General features: G+C 43.8%; 2 protein-coding genes across 3 annotated transcripts in view; one reads left to right on the top strand and one right to left on the bottom strand.

Moving 5' to 3' along the window:
* Nucleotides 1-13,614, top strand: part of FGD1 (FYVE, RhoGEF and PH domain containing 1) — a 38,484-nt gene extending 24,870 nt beyond the window's left edge. For both annotated transcript variants that reach the window (XM_037821724.1, XM_037821723.1), the window contains exons 9-18: nt 4,925-4,983; nt 5,123-5,269; nt 5,644-5,736; nt 5,893-5,972; nt 9,551-9,581; nt 10,091-10,192; nt 10,562-10,687; nt 10,864-11,025; nt 11,991-12,134; nt 12,670-13,614. In XM_037821724.1, coding sequence (XP_037677652.1) covers nt 4,925-4,983; nt 5,123-5,269; nt 5,644-5,736; nt 5,893-5,972; nt 9,551-9,581; nt 10,091-10,192; nt 10,562-10,687; nt 10,864-11,025; nt 11,991-12,134; nt 12,670-12,975 — 1,250 coding nt within the window. In that variant the 3' untranslated portion in view covers nt 12,976-13,614. The remainder of the gene's footprint in view (nt 1-4,924; nt 4,984-5,122; nt 5,270-5,643; nt 5,737-5,892; nt 5,973-9,550; nt 9,582-10,090; nt 10,193-10,561; nt 10,688-10,863; nt 11,026-11,990; nt 12,135-12,669) is intronic.
* On the bottom strand, nt 13,564-18,357 carry TSR2 (TSR2 ribosome maturation factor). The gene is made up of 5 exons (XM_037821725.1): nt 18,216-18,357; nt 17,994-18,084; nt 15,366-15,457; nt 14,639-14,815; nt 13,564-14,403 (listed from the first exon to the last, which is right to left on the bottom strand). The coding sequence occupies exons 1-5, from the start codon at nt 18,294-18,296 to the stop codon at nt 14,269-14,271; spliced, it is 576 nt and encodes a 191-aa protein (XP_037677653.1). The 5' UTR covers nt 18,297-18,357; the 3' UTR covers nt 13,564-14,268.
* Nucleotides 18,358-23,297: the final 4,940 nt, after the last annotated feature.

Genomic DNA, 23,297 nt, shown 5'->3' with positions numbered 1-23,297 from the left:
AGAATGACTCCTAGATGTTTGGCTAGTGGTGATGGTTACTGACATGAGCTTGGGAGTTTGATTTTGGACATGTTCAAAATGAGCTGCCAGTTAGGCAGTTAGATGAGTCTGGAATTCCAGGGAGAGAGATTTTGATATCACTGGCGTATAGACAGTATTCAAAGCCATGGGGCTGGCCAAGATCACCAAGACAGTGAGTGTAAATGGAGAAGAAAAGGGGGCCCATGACAAAGCCCAGGGAGGGGGAATCAGCAAAGGATACTTAGAAGGAGTGGCCCTGAAGGTAGGAGGAAAACTGGGAAAGTGCGGGGCTCTGGAAGCCACAAGGAGGAGTAGACAGTTGTGTCCACTCCTGTTAAGATTTCCCAAACTGAGCCCCTTCCCTCCACCAGATGGGACACTTTGCTATCAAGCCTAGGCCCCTAGAAAGAGCAGCACCCCTAGAAAGCTTGATAGCTGAGCTCTACAAATTGACATCTGCAGACTAAGTACCCCATTCCTCCCCCAGACTGAGCCCTCACTGAGGTATCAGGATGTATGACCTAAACCTCTACAAAGAGCTTTCCAGACTGATGAGCCCCATGGACTGACATTCCCAACCTGAGAGCCCTCAAACTGAACCCAGTCTGAGGGCCCAGTTATAGATCTCTGCACTGGTTTACCCAAACTAAGATCCCCAGTCTGGGTCCTCCAAAACGCTATCCCCACCCCGAGCCCTGAGAGTGAGTTTTCAGTCAGAGCACTCAGCCTGATCTCCCAGTGTGAGATTCCCCCAAAAGAGCTTCCCAGTCTGATCTCATTCACCATTCTATAGAATGGATATTTCCCAACTGATCACCCTTCAGACTGAAATTTCCAGCTGAGCCCAAAAGACTGATCTCCAGATCCATCCCAAAGACCCCACTGAGCCGTCACACTGGATTCCCAGAATTCTTCAGTGTCAATTCCAGTTCAACCTTGAGATTGAGCTGCCCAAACTTAGCTCCAAGACTGAGTTCCAAACTGAAATTCCTGAATTTGTTCTCCCTAGCCCAAGTCCCCCAGATTGAAGACCCCTATTTTCTATCCCCAAGATTCAGTCTTTGCTGAGCCCCCAGACTCATGCCTTAAGTTGTCCCTCAAATTAAGCCACCCAGGCAAAGGCTACAAGTCTGATCTTCCCAATCTCAACTCCCTGACTAACCTCCCCCAAACTGAGCCCCCTATTTTCTACCTCCCAGACTTGAATTTGTGGATTGAGATACCCAGGCTGAGTCTAGCAGACTGCACTCTGCAGACTGGGCCTCACAATGAGACCCAAGAAGGGTGCCTCACCACCACAGAGTTATAGCCTTCATAATGGGATCCCCAGAAGGAGCCTACTGTATCATCTCTCCACTCAAAACTCCACAGAATCACATGTTCACGTTGAGCTCCCAGGACTGAGTCCTGCAATTTTGCTTCCAGATTCAATCCCCAGAATGCTATCCCCAGACTGAAATTCCCCAAATGACCTCCCTGGACTGGACCCCCAAGGTGAGCTGTCAGTGTAAGCTCCCTAGACTTGGCCCCAGATAGAGATCCCCCCACCCCCCACCCCCACTTTTTGAATACAATTTTATTGAGATATATTCACACACTATATAATCCATCCAAAATATATAATCAGTGGCTCACCGTATCATAAAATAGTTGTGCATTCTTTGCCACAATTAATTTTAGAACATTTTCATTACTCCAGATAGAGTCCCTTTTATCAACAATGTATCCTTGGAAAAGCTGTTCAGGCTCTCAGCCTCAGTTTTCTCCTGTGTAGAGTGGGAATGATAATGATACCTACCTCATAAGGTTATTGTGAAGATAAAGGAGATAATCCAGGTAAAGCTTTTCACAGTACCTGGCACTTAGCAAAGGCTCAATAACTTTCAGCTGTTCTTAGTCTTACTGACTGCCCTAGCTGACCTCCTTCATACTTAATTCCCCCCAAAATCAGCCCTCAGATTAAGCTCACCAAATTTAGATACCTGTTCTGTACCAATCCCAATCCCATCTGAGACCCCAGAATGAACCTCAGAGCCTGAGCTTGGCAGACTGAGCCCCCCTAAAGGAGACTCCCTAGGCTGAGCTCCCCACACTGAGCCCAAAGATGAAACCCCCAAGAAAGAACTTCCCGGTCTGGTTTTCTGAGCTGCTCAGAATGAGAATCTCTGAATGAGAGCCAGCTGAGATGTGCCCACCCAAGATCCTAAGCTGAGCTCCCTATTTTTTGCCCCTCAGACTAAAATCCCCAGGCTGAGCCCCAGAAAGTGCTTCTGGGTCTGAGCCCCACTGAATCATTTCTCTGGTTCCTCAGACTGACTTGCCCATTTTTTACCTCCCAGAGTGAACTCTAGAGCCTGGACCCTAGACTGAGCTCCCCAAACCAGGCTAGCTGGAACTCCTGGCCTGAGCCACCTGTGCTGAGCCCAAGACTGAACTACAGCATCTCAGGACTGCCAACCTACACCAGGGGCCATAACACTTCCTGACCAAGCCCCTATACTGCACTCCCTAGCTTGAACCCCCAAATGAAATTGTGGACTGAGATCCCCACACTGAACCCAGACAGCCTGCACACACTGAACTGGAAATGACACTCTGTACCTCACATAAGACCTCTCCAGACAAGAGCTCCGCACAGCTAGGCCTGTAGTCTGAGCCCAGTGGCCTATACAGACCTGAGCATGTGTGCCCACAGCTTGCCAGAGTCCTCTTCCTGTCTTCTTCCTGTCCCCTTTCTTAGGTACCCCTACCTCCACTACCCGGCATGCCCCCCACCCTGGGGTCTGGGGGTGATGGAGAAAGTGTAGGAGAAAGGGCAGCTGGGAGACCAGCCCCAGCTCTTATGTTAATTCTGCCATCTCCCAACTAGACAACCTAGGGCTGGCCACCTCCCCTCTCTGAGTCTCAGTTTCCTCATTGGTAAAATGGGACAATCATGTCTACCTTTCAGGGTTGTCAAAAGGATTAAAGGAGCTAATTTATGCAAAGCATTTGTTGGGCGAGCCCTGGAAGGTGGTGGGTCATTGGCCCTGTCCTTAAGGAGCTCCTTTTCTACTAAGGGATACAAATATAGGTATATAAATGTTCTATGAGCACACTGTATGTCCCAATTTAGTGGGACAGGGGAGCAACAAAGGGGAATATAGGAAACCTGGGAACTGAGGGCAGGCTTACTGGAGAAGGTAAGCTGAATCCAGAAGATCGAGTGGAAGTCTGCCAGTTGAAGCAAGACAAAACATGTTTAGGTGCAAGAGGAGGAAGCTGGACTGCTCAGCAGAAGCCAGATCACCAGGGCTTTGAATGACAGTCCAAGGGGTGGGGTCTTTACTTTGTGGGCACAGGGGAACCACTGACAGATTTGAGCAGAAGAGTGATAGCAAGCTGTGTGTGAAAAAGCACCCTCTGGCAGCCAGGGTGGAAGAGAAGTTGGAGATTGGAGCCTGGCATCTGAAAGGCATGTTTAGGCCTGAGCTGGGACAGGAGCCACTGATCTTCTTGAGCACCAAGATTTGGCTATGGAGAGAAGCCTTGTAGGAAAACAAGACTTAGTTTGCAAACCATAAGGACCCTCTTCAGAAGCACCTGTGCTCCTCCATTCCAGGCATGTTTAGTGAGTGGGCAAATCCAGCACCATATAAACAGAGTGGCTTGCAATGTAGCTGTGGCTGGGCCTTAAGCATGGGCAGGATTTGTTAGTGTAGGGGAATATTTAGGCACTTATTTTTTTTTCCCTGAGAATGCCAGGTCACTATAGAAAAAACGGAAATTACAGAAAAGAGTAAAGAATTAGGGGGAAAAAATCACCTGTGATCTGAGCCCCCAGAGAACAAATATGATTTTTTTTTTAAAGAGAAGCTGTAGGTTTACAGGAAAATCACATAGAAGTGTACAGTTCCCAGATACCCCCTCCTCACACTCACAGTTTTCCCTATTATTAACATTTTGCATTAGTATTGTAACTTTGTTACAATTGATGAACCAATATGATTATAATTATGCTATTGACTATAGTCCATAGTTTACATTTGTGATGTACAGTTTTATAGTTTTTAAACATTTTTATTCTGGTAACATATATACAACCTAAACTTTCCCATTTTAGCCACTTTCAAATATGCCACAATGAACATTTTGACATATATTATTCCTGATCTTTTTTATACATGTATATTTGTAAAACTGAGATCATACTATATATACAAGTTTGTAGCCTTTTTTTCTTAAAATACCTCAAATGTTTCCCATATCATTAAAAGCCCCACATAAGCATCATTTGTAAAGGTTAATATTCCATTGTATGACTGCACCATAATTTATTTAGCTGAACCCCTAGACAGTTGAATATTTTGTTTCCTGTTTGGCACTGTTGTAAACACCGCTGCAATGAATGTGTACAGAATGTGTATTTGCTTAGCATAGATTCCTATATTCAGGATTATTGAGACAAAGAATAGTGTCATCTCTTTGTTTCTTTTTTCTGTATTTTTTTCTGATAAAAATAATACATGTTCTTTGTCAAAAATATGGAAATATAGAAAAACCTAAAGAAGACAATAAAAATCACCCATAGTCCTACCATCCATAGACAACTTGTTACTCAAAACATGGCATGTTTCCTTCCAGTTACACATGTAACTAGTATTGTTGTTATTAATAATAATAATATTGGTAAACTTAGGTTTTATTGGCTGCCAACTATTCCATATACTATTCTGATATTATGGCATTAATTGGGACAGTTCCTGATTATAAATGATGTGGCTATGAATATCTTTGAGGCTGGTGCTTTCTGGGATGGGGAGGATGTGGTCAGGGCAAGAGGATGTATTTAGAGAAGAAAGAAGCCCCCAAAAGCCTCTTCTCTGCCCATCTCCTATCTGACCTCACTTCTCTATGCCCACAGAGTCTCTGGAGCTGATAGCCACAGCAGCAGAGCACTCCAATGCTGCCATCCGCAAAATGGTAAGTGGCACTTCTAACCCCTGCCCTTCCTTGGCCACCCACCTGTGGTGTCTCTGTCCTGGGGGACTTTGTGCCTTGTGGGCATCTGAGGGAAGGCTGGCACCGCAAGCCCTGCCTTTTGCTCACTGTTTCCTGCCAGGAGCGAATGCACAAGCTGCTGAAGGTATATGAGCTGCTAGGGGGTGAGGAGGACATTGTCAGCCCCACCAAAGAACTCATAAAAGAAGGCCACATCCTTAAGCTGTCAGCAAAGAATGGGACCACTCAAGACCGATACCTCATACTAGTAAGTGCCAGGTGTGGGGCTGTGAGTGAGCCGTGCCTGCCCTCCCCCTACTGACTCAAGACCATACCTCATGCTAACAATTATTTCCTCTATTAACTCATATCTTCACTATACACACACACACACACACACACACACACACTCTAGGAATTTTTTTCTCTACTTTACAGGTGCGGTAACTAAGACTTAGAGAGAAGTGACTTGCCCAAGGTCACAGAGCTAGGAAGTGACTCCCATGCCTAGACTCTATCCTTGTGACCCCTGTAACCAATCTGGGTACCCAGCAATAAAACTTCAGGAGTTTCATAAGAGCAGGGAGCTGGACCACTCCACTAGCTCCTCTGCACATATATCCCAAACCTTTTCCTTCCTAGTTCAACGACCGCCTCCTTTATTGCGTACCCAGGCTGCGGCTCCTTGGCCAGAAGTTCAGTGTTCGGGCACGCATTGATGTAGATGGCATGGAGGTGAGCACCAGGAGGTGGAAAATGGGGACCTGGAGTGGGGCCTTGATGTTGGGAAGAACAAAGTTCTAGCTTTGATCCCAAGTCTGTGTGTGCATGTGTGTAAAGGGCTGGGATTCTGTCATAGGCCTCACCAAGTCCCTTTCCCCCTCCATCCAGCTAAAGGAAAGCTCCAACCTCAATCTGCCTAGGACCTTCCTGGTGTCAGGAAAGCAACGCTCCCTGGAGCTCCAAGCCAGGTACTTGCCCTTGCTTATACCGTGCCTCAAGCCCTCTCTTCAGAGATGGAAAGGAATTCCAGAACTAGTGCCAGGCCTACCTCTTTGGGTAAGAGATTGTTCCAGAGGAAGGATGGACACCTTTCCCCAAAGATGCAGGGTTGTTCTTCACGAGTGGGGCTGATCCCTGAAGGATAGAGCCCACTTGGGCTCAGGGTGAGTACTTCATGTTGTGGGGAAAGGTGGCACTCCTGCCAGGAGGTCTTTTTGGGGGAATGAATAAGCTGTCCCTGTTTAAAGCAAAAATCTCTTCTGATGGCTTTCATTAGAGGAGAGGGATGAAGGGGGTGCTGATCCTAACATGAATAACTACAACACAAATAGTTTATTCTAGATTCAGAGATTTAAGAGAAATAACAAACAAATGCAATGCTTGGTCCTTGATAGGTACGTGGTTTGAGAAAAACAGCCCTAAAAGACATTTGTAGGGTATTAGGGACAATTTGAATGTGAAATGAGCATTAGATGGTATTGGGGAAGTATTGCTGATTTTTCTCAGGTTGTGATAATGGTATGATGGTGATATAGGAGAATGGCCTTGTTTTGGGCTCTGCATGCTGAGGATTTAGTGGTGAAGTGTCAGGATGTCAGTAATTTACTAGAAAATGAGTCATCACCCCCCAAAATACATATAGAGATGAAAAAATATGGCAAAATATTAAAAATTATTGCATCAATATAGTGGATAAATGGGTGTTTATTGTACTTTTGCTATCCTACTTTTCTGTATGCTTGATATTTTTCATAATAAAAAGTTTAAAAATAATACATGAGTAGAATGCCCAGCCATTTAACAAAGGGATTTTCATAGCCATCCTCTACTTGGACTCACATTTAATGAACACTTACTCTTGTGCCAGGCACTATTTTAAGTGCTTTACATTAAATTGACTAATTGAATTCTTACAACAACCCTTGAAGTAGCTACTGTTATCATTAACCCCATTTTGCAGATGAGGAAACTGAGCCACGGAACAGTTATGCATCTTGCCCAAGGTCCCACAGCTAAAAAGAATTGGAGCTCAGGCCATCTGACCCCGGAATTCATGCTCCTAACCACTGCCCATGCTGCCTTCTGAGGGCCCAAGTGTTCGGGTATCGAGGTCACAGTCAGAGCCCGAGAGTGGATGCACATCGGTAGATGGTCTGCTTCTGACAGGCTGGGAGGAAGTGAGAAATGAGAGACAGAACCCTTGTTGCTGAAACTGTGTGAAGGCAAGAGAAAGGGATGAATGTGGGCTAGAGGGGTCCTCCTGGGGCAGAGAATCGTGGAGGCCTGCAGCAGGGAAAGCGAGAACAAAGCTGATGACCGGCACATCTGGGGGAGGGCAGGTGCTGGCCCCAGTCCGGCCTCGGCCTCGGTGGAGCCTGAGTGACAAGCCACGTGACAGGGACACGTCGTCTGCAGGGAGGGGGCTGCTGAGGGACGCTGGGCCCAGCAGAGGCTGCATAGCAGTGTAGGGTTTCCTCCTAGTGGCAGAGGGAAGGCATAGAGGGTTTGCTTTGCAATAACTTTTACTGACCTTAAAATTTATTTTTGCATGTGATTTTTTCCCCCCAAATATCCAGAAGAGTAGAAAGACTAATACAACAAGCCCCTACTGGACTCAGCTTGGGGGCGGGAGGCTTTAAAAAAATCCTGATGCCTGGGACGCACTTCAAGAGATTCTGCTTTAATTAGTCTGTGGTGTAGCCAGAACATAGGAATTTTTAACATCTCCCCAGGTAACTTTAATGTGTGCACCAGGGTTTAGAACCAGACTTAAGAGTCAGCAACTGCTAATATTTTGTGCTATATACTTTTATTTATATATTTATATATTATATGTTTATATATTATAAATATATTTATATATTTATATATATTTTATATTACATTTTGCTGAACCATTTTAAAGTAAATGAGAGACACCATGACATTTCACCTCTATATACTTCAGCATGCATCACCAAAAAGCCTACTGTAGCTTTTAAAAAAATCAAAAGCAACACTTCTTCATCGCAAAGAAATTAGAAAATAGAAAATATAGATAAATAAAAAAGAATACAATAGGATTAAAGAAAAATTCCCTACCACCCAGAGATAACCAGTGTTGATATGTTGGCAGAACCCCTTTCAAGTCTTTTCTCTATGCATAGATATAGTCCACATACAAAAACACACAAATATGTATATGTAATTTTTTCCACATTTTTATTATGAAAATTTTCAAACATATAGAAAAGTTTAAAAAATTGTACAGCAAATGCTCATAAACCCACCATTTAGATTCTACAAGTGTTAACACTGTGCTGTACTTACTCTAGCACATATCTATCCTTTTATATATCCACCAATACATCTGATTTTTTAAATGCATTTCAAAGTAAATTGCAGACATCATTAGACATCATCCCTAAAGACTCTAGCATTCATATCATTAACTAGTGTTCAATATTTTGTTTAAGGCTCCTCCTTAAGGTAAAATTTTCATACAGTGAAATACATAGATCTTAAGTGTACCATGGCTGAGTTTTGGCTACTTGTGTCACATATTTTTTTAAACAAAAATGAGAAGATACTATATGTATTTTATGCATGTTGTTTTCACTTAATATATTATAAACATCTTTTTACATCATTAATATTCTCCTGCAGTAGTGATGTACTGAAATTTTTTAACCTATTTTGTTGTTGGACACTTGGTCTGCTTCCAATCTTTCACTGCAGTAAATAGCATTGCTATGGACATTCTCACATGTTTTAATTTTTCACAAAGTGGTTCTAAGGATGTAGTCAGACTTTCATATTAGAAAAATACTTTTGATGTCTGGAGTGTGGATGTGGAAGGAGATTAGAAGAGGTCAGACAGGAAGCAGCAAAGAGGGGTCCTATGTTCCTAGTGAGCAGCTGATGGGGCTGCGCCCAGGGCAGAGGCCCTGGAGACTGCAGGGCAGACAGGAGAGGGAAGAAAGGCAAAGGGAAGGGTGAACTCATGCTGATAAGCATCTAGTATATCAGACATTGCACCGGGCACTTTACATCACAGAACCCAGAGATAGAAATAAAATATAAATTTAAAAAACTGTCCTCCTTTCTCAAACTTGACATTCCAACAACAGGGAATTATTAATGGTTTCTTGTATGTTCCATATTCTTTCTTAAACCTCACCCTTACCCCTCTATCTATGGCCTAGCACCTCCTTGAGGAAACCTTCCTTAAAAGCCCCCACCCCAGCTCCGGGTCCCCTCCTCTGGGCTTCCCAGCCCTACTTTCACTCTGTCACAGCACTGATCCCTCTGTATGTCCCTGTCTGTCTCCCCCATTGGACCATGAGCTCCTTGAGGGTAGGGTCTTTTCTGAGGCCCAAATTCCTAGCACAGGGTTTGGAAGGAATTAATAACTGTTGGAATAGTTAAGTGTCTTGCCAAGGTCACAGATAATAAAGGAGCAAAGGGTCAAACCCAGGTCTGCCCAACTCCAAAACATGCTCTTTACCAAACTCCAGTTGCTTTTTTGGCCTGCATAACCCAACATCTTTCTTTTTTCTGCCCTTAGGACTGAGGAAGAGAAGAAAGACTGGGTCCAGGTAACATCCAACAAGGCTTTGTGGTAGGGGGCTGGAAAAGCATTAACAGGTCTCCTAGGGGGTGGTGGGCTGTACCCCCAAAACTCATATCTCACCAGAAAGGGCATGGACACCTCTCTTCCAACAAACTTTACCATCCCCATTTCACAGATAAGCAAACAGGTCCAGAGGCTAAGCAGAAACACAGATTTCTTCTTTTAGAATGCTGGTTCCTATGAGGGTTTAATCCCAGTGAGTCAAGTCCTATAAAACCTTAAGACCAGACAGTGACCAGGAACGCCTTCTGAAGTTTTTCAGCCACTGCTCCCCTTTCCAATTTCACAGTTGTAAGAACTGAGCCCTAGATTTGAAAAGGAACTTGTTCAAGGCCATACGCCAAGCAGTGGCAGAGCTAGTCCTAGAACCCAACTCTTCTGACTCTAGGGTAGGGCAGAGGAGGGTGAGGTGAGGTGGAAAAGGGATGGGTTGGAGAGTAATCTGACCTCTCATTTTTTACACCTCCCCCCCAGGCCATCAACTCCACCCTCCTGAAGCATGAACAGACGCTGGAGACCTTCAAATTGTTGAACTCAACAAACAAGGAAGATGAAGACACACCCCCTAACTCTCCAGTAAGTCCCCATCCCCTCTTCCCCTGCATCAGGGTCCATTTCAGGCCTCCAAGTCCCCACCTCACCTTGAAATGCCCCTCTCCCCTTCTCCGAGAGTAAAGACCAGAGAGGCAATGCATGACCCTGAGAAACACAGTCTTCTGTTGGTAGGGCCACAGAGAAATCACTGGGGAAACAAGGCCCAGCGTGTAGAAAGTGACTTGTCTTCAGTAGCACAGTGAGGTAGGGACAGAGCCAGGACTCAAAGGCAGGCCCCCTATCTACTGCCCCCCATTATGATCCATGTCTTGGGGCAGGGGCAAGGGCATGGGCTGGCTGGACAGGGCTGGTGAGTAGCTGTCTCTGACCTGGCCCTGGCCCTCCCTTCAGAACGTGGATCTTGGGAAGCGGGCACCTACACCCATCCGGGAAAAGGAAGTCACCATGTGCATGCGCTGCCAGGAGCCCTTCAATTCCATCACCAAACGCAGGCACCACTGCAAGGCCTGTGGGCATGTGAGTGTTGGGAGGTAGGGGCAGAGCTGGGGAGGGGACAAATTGGCAGCCCAAAGGCCCACTTCTGAGTGGGCACCCTCCAAGTGGGAGGAATCTGCAAGTCTGCTGTGGGAGTTGGTACACCAAAGGGGAAGGTCCACTGGAATCAGGCTGCTTTTGCCCACCTGCCACCCCAGGTGGTTTGTGGGAAGTGCTCCGAGTTCCGGGCCCGCCTCATCTATGACAACAACCGTTCCAACCGTGTGTGCACCGACTGCTATGTGGCCCTGCATGGGGTGCCCGGGAGCAGCCCAGCCTGCAGCCAGCATACACCCCAGCGTCGGAGGTCCATCCTGGAGGTAAGAGCCAGGATCCCATGAATCCCCCAGCAACCACATGGGCCCCACACAGTGTATTGAAGAGGGTTGGATATCTCAAACCTTAGGGTGCCATGGATGTCCACTGGACAAGTGACATACATAGAATGAGACAAATGAGTGCAAGAGTTAACGAGAGACAGTCATTTTTATTTAAGTGCGTTACACACTTAATTATAGTAACTAATCTATCTATGCTATTACTACCCCTATTTCACAAATGAGGAAGCCAAGGCCCAGAGAGGTTATTTGCCCATGTTACAGTCAGTAAGTGGCAAAGCTGAGATTTTTTTAAATTAACAAATTACCGTTTATTATTACAAGTTAGGATATTTGCACTAAGGAAAATTAGACAATATAAGTAAAAATAATAAAAATACCAGGTTCCTTCGACCCAGAGATTACCACTTCTCCTTCTCCTTATCTTTCTAGGTGCATACACATACATACATACAAACACACACGTTTTTGTTTTTTGAACCAAGAAATATTTAACACTCTGTGCCAGGTACTATTCTAAGTGCTTTTTTGTAATTAATTCATTTAATCCTCACAACAACTCTATTTGCTTTCCTTCCAAGTCAATACATTTTCATCCAAAACTGGGATTCTGAACCATACTGCCTTAATCACCCACTCACCTCCTTAATCACAATGCTCTATTACCTTCTCTGACTGTAGGCAATGGATGTGTGAAGAAAGATGAAAAATATATCTGTACACCCTTCCATCAGCCCTTAGTGGCAGCAGCCAGGGCCCCAGAGTCAGGCAGACCAAACTCTACTCATTGGTTGACAATAGGAAAATCACTCCTGCCACTTGAGCTTCATTCAGTTTCCTCATCTGAGATATGGGAACAGCAATTCCTACACTGAGGGGGTGCTGAAACTTCTCAAGAGCCAGGCTTGGCCTTCAGTCAACATTGATGCCCCCATCTCTGGCAACAGAAACAGGCCTCAGTGGCTGCGGAGAACAGCGTTATCTGCAGCTTCCTGCACTACATGGAGAAGGGTGGGAAAGGCTGGCACAAGGCATGGTTTGTGGTGCCTGAGAATGAACCCTTGGTGCTGTACATCTATGGAGCCCCTCAGGTGTGTATCCTATTCCTTCAGGTCTTTTCAGCCACCTGGCAAAGCCAGGCTTCCCCCACTTCCCCCACTTCCCCCACAGTCCCCTTGGGGAAATGAGGATTCCCACTCTTCTGAGCCAAAGGCCAGCTAGGGACAAGAGGTGATTGTGGGCCAGAGTATGTAGGAAAAACAAGTGAGTTGGGAGGGCTGGTTCCTGGAGGAAGCAGGATTGGAAATGGGGTAATGCCAGGTCCAAATTGAAGTGGGGAAGAACATGCAGTGGGGAAGGGCATGCAAGCAGAGGCCTGAAAACATTATATAGGGTATGCTAGAGACTAGCCCAGGTGATTTTGCAAGTGAGAGGAACTGGATATTCAAACCATCCTGAGTTCTAGCCCCAGTTCAGACATCTTTCTGTTGATGATAACAGTGGAGCCATGGACGGTTCTTGAGCAGGGGAAGGAAAAAAGGGGAGTAGTTGCTAAACCAACTAGAAGCTGGAGCAGAGGGAAAGGTCCAGCCCCAAGGTAACCCCAGCTCTGTCCCTGCTCCCCAGGATGTGAAAGCCCAACGCAGCCTGCCCCTCATTGGCTTTGAGGTGGGGCCTCCTGAGGCAGGAGAACGGCCTGATAGACGGCATGTCTTCAAGATCACCCAGAGTCACCTGAGCTGGTACTTCAGCCCTGAGACAGAGGAGCTGCAGCGACGTTGGATGGCTGTGCTTGGCCGGGCAGGCCGTGGGGACACGTTCTGCCCGGGCCCCATACTCTCTGAGGACAGGGAGCTGGAGGAAGCACCGGTGGCAGCTTCAGGAGCCACTGCTGACCCCCCTGAAGCCCCCCAGACCCAAGAGAAGACCTAAAGGGTTTGGAGAGAACTGGGAGCCCCCTGCCCCACCCTCTAACTGCCTGTGTCCAATTAGGAACTCCAGCTCCCTCCCAGCTCAGTCAATACTTGAACTCCCATCATGGGCATTTTCAATCCCAAATGCTGGGTCTTGGGTTTTTTTAATTAATCTTTTCACAAATAGTGGGGTTTTAAAAAAATATTCCTATGGTAACATTAATTTTTTTAATCCTCCCCCATCAGAGAGGGTGGGAGCTCTTGCTAGACCCTCCTGAATTAGGACATTTTGCCCCCATCCCCCCTCCCAATACCCTACAAAACCTGCCTCCACACAATTCCCTCAGAAAGCACCAGAGGCAGGAGATCTGGATTCCAAGTGCCAGCTCTGCCACTGACCCCTGTGGCCGCCCACCCCTGCCCCTCAGCCAGTGTCTTCACATGTACAACTCAACGTGGGGTGGTGAATTATATTCTTCCTGCGTCTCCCCCATGGCTTACAGCTTCTACCTGGCCCCAAGGCTACCTAGTATTTTATTGTCCAGACCCATGGCAGGGCCACCGGGCAGGACAAGGGAACAGGAGGGAGGACAATGGATACTCTCTGTTTTGTTTTTTAAAGAAAAATACAGTTTATTTCAGGCTTACAGAAACTTTCAAAGCACAGATGTGTTCCATTCGTCCATCTGTTTGTTTGTCCAAAGCACCAGGCTCTTAGGGTGGGCCCAGATATTATTCCCTTGCTGAGCAGTGAAGCTCAGCCCCCAGAAGGCTGATTCTAAGGCTACTCATAGGTTAAGCCACAGATTAAACAGTAAGGTATTTATGGAGGTCTTATCCCTGGACTTAACTGGGATGGAATAAGAGTGCAGAAAGGGGTTGGAGAACACAAAAAGCAAAGCCCAGCTCTCCACCTAGCCAAGGTCTCAGAATTCCTGAGAGAACCCAGGGCTAGAGGCTGAGCTTCAGAAAGGGAGCAAGTTCTGGGCAGGGGTACAGAGCTGCTTGGTGTGTGTCTGGTGGGGAAGAAGGGAGGGGCACACCACAGCTTTCATTCTTATCTTCAACTATTCTCTCTTCCATTTATGTGTTCTGTTCATTTCACCATTCCTGACCCAGCCAGCCCCTAGCACTGCATATTGGTTCTGATGATCCTTTCCCAGCTTTTCTTCCCCTGGAGGGAGCTGAGCAGGGGAATAGGGGAGAGGGAGGGGATGGAGTAACCAGAGGTCCACAACCCCTCCAAAACAGCCCCTACAAACGAGTCTCAAATTAATTCGCAATCAAGGGCCCAAACCATTTCCAGCCCCACTCATTTCTTCCTCCGGACAATGGTCCAGCCATCCTCCACTATATCCTCTTCCTTAATAGTCTGGGAGTCTGGGCCAGAGGGTTCAGGCTGGGTGCAGACTCTGTCAGTAGCTGCCCCATCATTTGTAGCTGTGACCTGGAGAGGAAATATAAGAGAGAGCTAAAATGTGACACTTTCCAGTTGTGGCCATTAGAGACCCAGACTGTTTTCAGCTTTGTCAGGACTGGCTGGGTGACCTTAAGAAAGCTACCTGCCCTCTCTGAATAATACCACAACCACCATCAACCCTCTCATCACTTCCCTGTGAAACCAGCTGATCTCCCAGAAAATCGAAAATATCTGCATCCCCCACAAAGGGCACCCCCTTCACCTCCATCTCCTCCACACTGTCCGCATCATCTTCATCCTCATCAGTCTCTCTCGTTGTTGTAAGTGCGGTGGCTGAGACCCTGCACTTTCTTTGGATGATGTGGGAGGCCATTTCCCTCAGAGCAGCCCCATCACCCCTCTGGAAGTGGTGGAACATGGTCTGCAGCTGCTGGCTCACCTACCAAGAAAATACTCAACCAGCTTGGATTTTCAAGAGAACAAACTATACAATCAGCCCATATTTACAGCAAGAATGGAGAGGGGTCGGAAATTTCCAGAAGAGTACAGGGCTCTTTCCTCCCCAAGGAGTTCATCAATGAGGCAACCACATATAAAGGCCTCAGTGGAGGTCCAGAAGCAGTAAAGGAGGGCCTCGTAGCAGGAAGGCACTAGAACTGGGCTTTGAAAGATGGAAGATGTAAAAGGGAAGGCCATTTCAGCAGGGAGAGCAATGTGTACCAGAGCAGTGGGTATAAATGTACCTGGACTGCCCTATGCTTGGAATAAGAGTAAGGAACAGGCTTTGCTGGGAATTATAAAAAGAGAGAAATAAGGGAGGAGATGGAGGGTTTGGAAAGGCCTGGGAAAATTAGACTTTTTCCTCTGGGCAATAGGGAGTCATAGAAGGTTCTTGTGCCAGACTCAAGAGAAGGGTCTTGGCCCAAGAGAGCTGGGGAGAGAAAAGACTGCAGGCAGGGAGATGGCAGTTTTGTCCATGATAAGCTCACCTGGGGCAGACTCCCATCCTCCACAACCGTATCAAACTCATTGGTCATGAGCTCCCCGAGGAAGTCCTCCACCTCATCTAGCTCCAAGTCAGCTGAGTAGGAAAGGACAGGGCCCTTTGGTCAAAGACCAGCCAACTTCATTACCCCTGCCCACTAATCCTTAATACCTACTTGGTGGGTCTGCATCGGATTGGTAGGTAAAGGTCCAAACAATGAGCCTTTTATTTGCTGAAATGGTCTGTATTCCAGGTTTTTTAATGATTTTAAAAGACAGTAACTATTAACATTTAATTTACTATCTCCTGCATCCCACTGAGCCCTCTATTTCCACAGCTCCCAGCCCCATGCTCACCCTCTTTCCTCTGATCCATTCTAACTGATCCCCCTCTGTGTGAACTTGAGCAAGTTATTTACTCCTCTTTGAGCCTCAGTTTTCTCATCTGTAAAATGGGGCGAAGAGTGGCCTCCTTGAAGGTCTATTTTGAGGAGTCATCCAACACCATGCCTGGCACAAGGGAGACCCATAATCCATGTTTCCATCACTCAAGGACTGAAGTTTTTTTCACAACTGTGGCTCCACTGATACAGGAGGCCACAGATCAGTGGGAATGGTAAGAAGAAATGGGTAAGTAGCTGCAATGATGATGAAATGAAATCGTCATAACCTTGACATCAACATCTTACTGTGTGACCTTGGCCAAATCTGGGCTTCAGTTTCCTTTTGGGCCCCAATAAAATGCTCTACATTTTCTGAATTAGAGAAGAACTTAAGAAAGACTTCCACAAAGCTCTTCACCCTCTCTTCACTGTATATGCTTTCCCTGAGGGAGCTCATTCATGCCCTTGGCTTTCCCTACTACTCGACCCTAATACCTCCCAAATCGGTCTCCAACCCAGACTACTCTCTGACTAAATGTTTCACAGACACATCAGACCCTCCATATCCAAAGCCAGACTCATCACCTTATCCTCTAAACTTGCTTCTCATTTTCCAGGTTTCCTTCACTCCATAAAAATCGCCCAGTCCACCCAGCCACTCAAACCAGAAAACCTGCCATCTTTTCCCTCTGTCTGCAGTCAAATAATCTCCATGACCCTAATCCACCCCTTCCTTTCCATGGCTATTTGCCGTAGTTCAGGCCTCGTCATTTTCTGGCAAAAACAGCTTTCTTATCAGTTTTCCCCCTCCAGTCCATGCTGATTACTTTCTGATTATTTCTAGCCAGTAAATCCCATCCTATCACTCACCTTAGAATCTGCGCATGAATTTGTATCAGCTACTGTAGTATTTCATAGTCTGACTCTGAGAAACATCTCCTCTGCTGTGTTTCTATCCATAGACAATTGTGAAACAAAGGTAAACAGCTTTCTTTTTTAGTGGTCCTTACTCTTATTCAAGCTGTTAATATGTTACTAAATATCCCGACCCTTAAGTGGGAAAAAGAGCTTTTCTTAATTTGACTAGTGAAGCTTTTTCTTCACTGAACATCTAACAGAACTAGTCTACCATAGCATGCATTTTGGCAAACAGTGGCCTAAAGGGTGAAATTAAAGGCACATACGGCCTTCCATGTCTTAGCCTTTGGGGGGGGGGTGGTGGCTCCACTCCACACCCCCACTCCAGCTTAATTCTCTACGAACCGCCCCCGCCCCCCGGAAATACACACACATAAACACCCTTACTCTAATACTGAGTTCTCTGTCACCTTCTAAAAACAACATACTATTTCCTCATACCACAGAACTTAGGCAGGTGTTGCTCCAGTTAGTTCCTTATCATCCTTTAAGATCCAGCCCGATCACCACCTTTCCTGAGAAGCCTTCTCCCTAGTCCCATGTTCTCCCGAGTACCTGGAGTTCCTCTTTATCAGAACATCTATCACCCTCTGTTGTGACTGCCTATTTACCTGTCTGGATCCCTCAGTAGATAGTAAATTTCTTGAGAGAAACGACTCTGCCTAATGTCATCTCCAAGGCTACAGAATGAATGAAGAATTTTGTAAAAATCATACTATGCAACAGGCCCTCTGCTGGGCCCCTTATTCTTAAATGACCTTTTACACAAGCCTAAGGTGTAGATCTTCTGGTAGCCTCTAGCCACATGTGGTCACTGAGCACTTAAAATGTGGCTAAGCCAAATTGAGACGAGCTAAAATTGTAAAATACACACCATATTTCAAAAAGTTAATACTAAAAAAAGACTAAAATGTCTTAATAATGTTTTATTTTATTGAAATAATGTTTTGAATAGATTGAGTTGAATAAAATATATTAACTTCAACTGCTTTTTTATACTTTATTAATGTTACTGCAAAAAATTTTTAAATGACAAGATTTGGCTCACATTATACTTCTACTGTACAACGCTGGGGTAGATACTTTTATACTCACTAAGAAACCGAGTCCCAGGAAGTTGGAATGATTTGTCCAGAGTGAGAAAATGAATCAGTGGCACGGCCAGTAAGGTATTTGAACCCAGGATTCTAATTCCAAGGGCTTTATTCATCCCACCTCGCACTCAGTTACCAAACGACAATTAGACAGGAGTAAGTGCGGACTTTTCCAGAGCTGAGTGGCTCTTCTCCACGCCTCCACATAGACACGTCGGGGCGCCTCACATTCACTCACCATTACGGATGAAGTACTCCTCCACAGCACCCCCCAGCCACTCAGCCTTCTCCTGGCTGTGCACGCCCCCGAAGCCATTCTCCACCGCGATCTGCAAACACAGGCCGGATTTCACCAAGTCAGCGTGGGCGCCAGCCTGGAGTGGGGTGGGGGTTCGCCGCTTACATCGCCCAGCCAACTCCTGTTCTGCCCTAACCTTTAACCCGGCGTGGCCTCACTCACCTGCAATGCCGGCCAGGCCTCCAGCGCCGCGCGGACGCCAGCCCGGAAGAGAGCTCGCGAATCCTCCCCAGCGCCAGCCATCACTGGATCGCGGACCACGTGATAACTAGGCCGCTAACTGGTGCCGCCCACGCCGGCCCAGGCAAAATAAGCCGCAGGCCGATCCTGAGACTAGAATTCGCTTTTCCGCTGACCTAGCAACAAGGCTAGAACAATAGAAAAGCCTATCAGAGCAAATGATGACAAGTGTACATTACTCGCTTGTGATAATTAAATAGAAGGATGCCAGGAGTGGAGGACGGTTGGTGCCACCGGGTTCTGGGCCAGTGGGTACTGCGCAGGAAAGATGTGCGGGAATTTATTAAATACAGATTCTCGGATCCCAGGGCAGAGAAATCAACCTCAGGTTGCTCAGCCTAAGGAATCTACATTTTCAAAAAAACACATCTTAACATCTATAGAACACTGCACTCAACAACAGCAGAATATACATGTTTCTGAAGGGCACTTAGAACATTCTCCAGGATAGACCATATGCTAGACCTTAAGCAAGCCTTAAAAAAGTTAAAAATCATACAAAGTATGTGCTCCAACCACAATGGAATGAAATGAGAAATCATTAACAGAAAGAAATTTGAGAAATTCATAAATATGTGGAAATTAACATACTCCAAGATAACCAATGGATCAAAGAAAAAAAGTCACAAGGGAAATTATACCTTGAGATGAATGAAATCAAAACACACATAACAAAACTTATGGGGTGGTAGATATAGCAATGCTTAGAGGGAAATTTATTGTTGTAAATATCCATATTGAAAAACAAAAAGATTTCAAATCAATAACCCTAATCTTCCACCTTAGGAAACTAGAAAAAGAAGAGCAAAAGCAAACACAAAACAAGAAGGAAATAATAAAGATTAAAGCAGAAATACATGAAATAGACAATAGAAAAGATAGAGAAAATCAATGAAACCAAAAGTTGGTTCTTTGAAAATGTCAACAACATTTGCAAACTTTTAGCTAGACTTACCGAGAAAAAAACAAGAGAAGACTCAAATAATTAAAATCGGGAATAAAAAGGAAGACATCACTACCAACCCTAAAGAAATAAAAAGGAATATAAGGGAATACTATGAACAACTGTATGCCAACAAAATAGGTTACTTAGATGAAATGGACAAATTCTTAGAACAAACTACCAAAACTAACTGAAGAAGAAATGGAAAATCTGAAAAGACATATAACAAGTAAACATATTGATTTAGTGATTTTAAAAACTTCCAACAAAGAAAAGCCGAGGCCAAAATGGCTTCACTGGTGAATTATACCAAACATTTAAAGAAGAATTAACACTAATCTTTCACAAATGTTTCCAGAAAATAAAAGAGGAGAGAACACTTCCCAACTCATTATATAAGACCTATATCATCCCAATACTAAAACCATACAAAGATGTCTCAAAAAAAAAAAAAAAAAAACAACTAAAGACCAATGTCCCTTATGAATATAGATGTAAAAATCCTTAAAAAATTACTAGCAAACTGAATTCAGCAAGACATAAAAAAGGAGTACACCACGATCAAACGGGATTTTTTCCCAGAAATACAAGGGTGGTTGAACGTATGAAAACCAGTTAATGTGATACAACATACAAATAGAATAGAGGGGAAAACCCCACATGATCGTGAAAATAGATGAAGAAAAAGTGTTTGACAAAATCAAACACCCTTTCATGATAAAAAGAAAAAACATTCAACAACTAGGAAGAGAAAGGAACTTCTTTAACCCAATAAAGGGCATCTATGAAAAACCCACAGCTAAAATAATACTTGAAATAGTGAAAGACTAAACACCTCCCCCCAATATCAGGAATAAGACAAGGGTGGCTGATCTCACCACTTCTATTCAACATTGTACTGGAGTTCTAGTCAGGTCAATTAGGCAAGAAAAAGAAAAGGCAGCCAGAATATAAAGGAAGAAGCAAACCCATCTCTATTTGCAGATTAAATTATCTTGTATGTAGGAAATTCTAAAGAATCCACACACACACAAAAAAAAAACTGTTAGAACAAATAGACAATTTCAGCAAGGTTGCAGGATACAAGATCAATGTAGGAAAGTCAATTATAGTCATATACGCTAGCAATGAATTATCTGAAAATGAAATGAAGAAAACAATTCCATTTACCTTAGAATCAAAATGAATAAAATACTTAGGAATAAATTTAACCAAGAAAGTGCAAGAACTGTACATTGAAAACTACAAAACATTGTTGAAAGAAATTTTAAAAGACTTAAATAAATGGAAAGGAATCCTGTGTTCATGGACTGGAAAACTCAATATCGTTAAGATGACAATACTCCTCAAATTGATCTACAGATTCAATGCAATCCCTATCAAAATTTCAACTTCCCTTTCTTGCAGAAAAAAGGGACCCAGCTGATCCTATAATTCATATGGAAATGCAAAAGACCTTGAATAGTCAAAGCAATCTTGAAAAAGAAGACAAAGTTGAAGAACTGACACTTCTCAATTTCAAAACATACTACAAAGCTACAGTGATCAAAACAGCATGGTACTGGCATAAGTATAGATGTATAGATTACTGAAATAGTATTGAGAGTCCAGAAACAAATCCATAAATCTATGGTTGATTGATTTTCAAGGGTGCCAAGATCATTCAATGAGAAAAGAATAGTGTTTTCAACAAATGGTGCAAGGACATGCAAAAGAATGAATTTGGACCATTACCACACACCATATAAAAATTAACTCAAAAATGGATCAAAGACATAAATGTAGGAGCTACAACTATACAATTCTTAGAAGGAAACATAGTTGAAAATCTTCATGACCTGGGATTAGGCAATAGTTTCTTCAACATGACACAAAAAGCACAAGCAACAAAAGAGAAAATCAGTAAACTGGACTTCATCAAAATTAAACTATTGTGTTTCAAAGGACACAATCAAGGAAGTGAAAACAACACACAAAATGGAAGAAAATATTTGTAAATAATATATATGATAAGTGTCTAGTATCCAGAATATATAAAGAACTCTAACAACTCAACTAAAAAGGGAAAACAATTCAATTTTTAAATAGGCAAAAGATTTTAATAGTAAGTTCTCCAAATAAGATATTCAAATGGTCAGTAGGCACATGAAAAGATATTCAACATCATTAGTTGGGAAATACAAACCAAAACCAAAATGAAAAAGCACTTCTACCCACTAGTATGTCTATTATTTAAAAAAAAAAAAAAAAAAAAAAACAGAAAATAGCAAGTGTTGGTGAGGATCCAGAGAAATTGTAACCTTCATACACTGTGTGATTATAAAATGGTGCAGTCACTGTGGAAATCAGTTTGGTGGTTCCTCAGAAAGTTGAATACAGAATTGTCATATGACCTGGCAGTCCCACTTCTTGGTATATACAAAAAAGAATTGAAAGCAGGTACTCAAAAATATATTTGTACAACAATATTCATAACAGCATTATTAACAATAGTCAAAAGGAGGAAGCAACTCAAGTATCCATCAACAGATGAATGGATAAATGAAATGTGGTATATACACATGATCAAATATTAATCAGCTGTAAAAAGAAATGAAGTTCCAATACATTCTACAACATGGGTGAAACTTGAAAATATGTTAAGTGAAATAAGCCAGACACAGAAAGACAAATATTGTATGAGCTCACTTAAATTAAAAAATACTTAGAATAAGAAAACACACACACACACACACACACACACACACACACACACACACACACACACATATAACAGGTGGGGAAGAGGAAGGAAGTATTTCTTAATGGGTACAGAGTTTCTGTTTAAGGTGATGAAAAATTTGAGTGATGGATGTTGGGTGACAGTAGCACAATATCATGAATGTAATTAATACCACTGAATTGTAGACTTGAAAGTAGTCAAAATGGGAAATTTTGAGTTGCATATGTATTACTACAATAAAAAGTTTAAAATAAAAAAAAATGCATAATAAGAAACCAGTTCACACCTACTAGGTTTTTTAAATTTATTTTTTAAATTTATTTTATTTCCATTTATTTTTATTAAATGGAAAATCAAAAGTGTTGACAAGGATCTGGAGAAACTGGAACCCTCATACATTACTGGTGGAAATGTAAAATGATGCAACCACAGTGGTAAACAGCTTGGCAGTCCCTCGAAATGTCATATATGGAGTTACTATATGACCCAGCAATTCCACTCCTAGGTATATATCCAAGAGAATGGAAAACAAATTGTGCCAGTTTGAATGTATTATGTCCCCAAAACACCATTGTCTTTGATGTAATCTTGTGTGGGCAGAGTATCAGTGTTGATTAGATTGTAATTCTTTGAGTGTTTCCATGGAGATGCGACCCACCCAACTGTGGGTGATGACTCTGGATAGTTTCCATGGAGATGTGGCCCTGCCCATTCAGCATGGGCCTTGATTAGTTTACTGAAGCACTATATAAGTTCAGACAGAAGGAACGAGCTTGCTACAGCCAAGAGGGACACTTTGAGGAATGCACAGAAGCTGAGAGAGGAACTTCAGCTTACAGAGACATTTTGGAGATGGCCTTTGAAAGCAGACTTTTGCTCCGGAGAAGCTAAGAGAGGACAAATGCTCCAAGAGCAACTAAGAGTGACATTTTTGAGGAGCTGAAGCCTAGGGAGGAACATCCTGGGAGAAAGCCATTTTGAAACCAGAACTCCAGAGCAGATGCCAGCCACGTGCCTTCCCAGCTAACAGAGGTTTTCCGGATGCCATTGGCCATCCTCCAGTGAAGGTACCCAATTGTTGATGTGTTATCTTGGACACTTTATGGCCTTAAGACTGTAACTGTGTAACCAAATAAACCCCACTTATAAAAGCCAATCCATTTCTTGTGTTTTGCATTCTGGCAGCATTAGCAAACTAGAACACATATGTTCATACAAAAAGTGTACACAAATGTCCATAGCTGCATTATTCATAATTGCCCCAAATGGAAATATCCAAAATGTCCATCAATTGAGGAATGAATAAACAAATGGAATACAATGGAATATTATTCAGCTA

The sequence above is a fragment of the Choloepus didactylus genome, chromosome X (assembly GCF_015220235.1).
Source record: "Choloepus didactylus isolate mChoDid1 chromosome X, mChoDid1.pri, whole genome shotgun sequence".
Lineage (NCBI taxonomy): Eukaryota > Metazoa > Chordata > Mammalia > Pilosa > Megalonychidae > Choloepus > Choloepus didactylus.
Note: the sequence above shows the minus strand (reverse complement) of the source record. Positions and strands in the feature narration are given on the sequence as shown.